At 62.3% G+C, this 371-nt stretch overlaps 1 protein-coding gene across 1 annotated transcript in view; it reads left to right on the top strand.

Moving 5' to 3' along the window:
- DUSP15 (dual specificity phosphatase 15) overlaps positions 1–359 on the top strand; it is a gene marked incomplete at its 5' end in the record, with an annotated part of 5,145 nt that extends 4,786 nt beyond the window's left edge. Inside the window, one exon of the mRNA XM_010292361.1 lies at positions 143–359. Coding sequence (XP_010290663.1) covers positions 143–359 — 217 coding nt within the window. The remainder of the gene's footprint in view (positions 1–142) is intronic.
- Between the last annotated feature and the right edge of the window lie 12 nt (positions 360–371).

The raw sequence follows: 371 nt of genomic DNA, 5'->3' as shown, positions 1-371 counted from the left end.
CTCTGCTCCGCGGCTGAGCCTGCCCACGGGTCTCAGAGCAAGGACGAGTCCCCAGGGGACCAGGTTGCTTCCCGCTCCCCTTGCTGGCAGGCTTGGACCTGCCCTTGGAAACAGGCACCTTAGTTTGCTTCTCCCTCCTTCCCCAGGTCCGCAGGCACCTGAAGCAGAGGTATGGGACATGCCCTTTCAACGACGAGGAAGAAATAAAGGCCTTGCTGCCAGCGGGGAGAGGAGGCCCGTCCAGGACGGAGGGAGCTCTGCAAGGACTGGTCCCAAGGGCCAGAGACATCAGGAGCACGACTCCCTTCCTACTGCGGGTGAAGAGGACGTTCTCCTGCATCCCGGCTTGTCTGAAGTGACCCCAGCCAAGG

The sequence above is a fragment of the Phaethon lepturus genome, unplaced genomic scaffold (assembly GCF_000687285.1).
Source record: "Phaethon lepturus isolate BGI_N335 unplaced genomic scaffold, ASM68728v1 scaffold32498, whole genome shotgun sequence".
Taxonomy (NCBI): Eukaryota; Metazoa; Chordata; class Aves; order Phaethontiformes; family Phaethontidae; genus Phaethon; species Phaethon lepturus.
The sequence above is the reverse complement of the archived record's forward strand: the minus strand, read 5'-3'. Positions and strand labels throughout refer to the sequence as shown.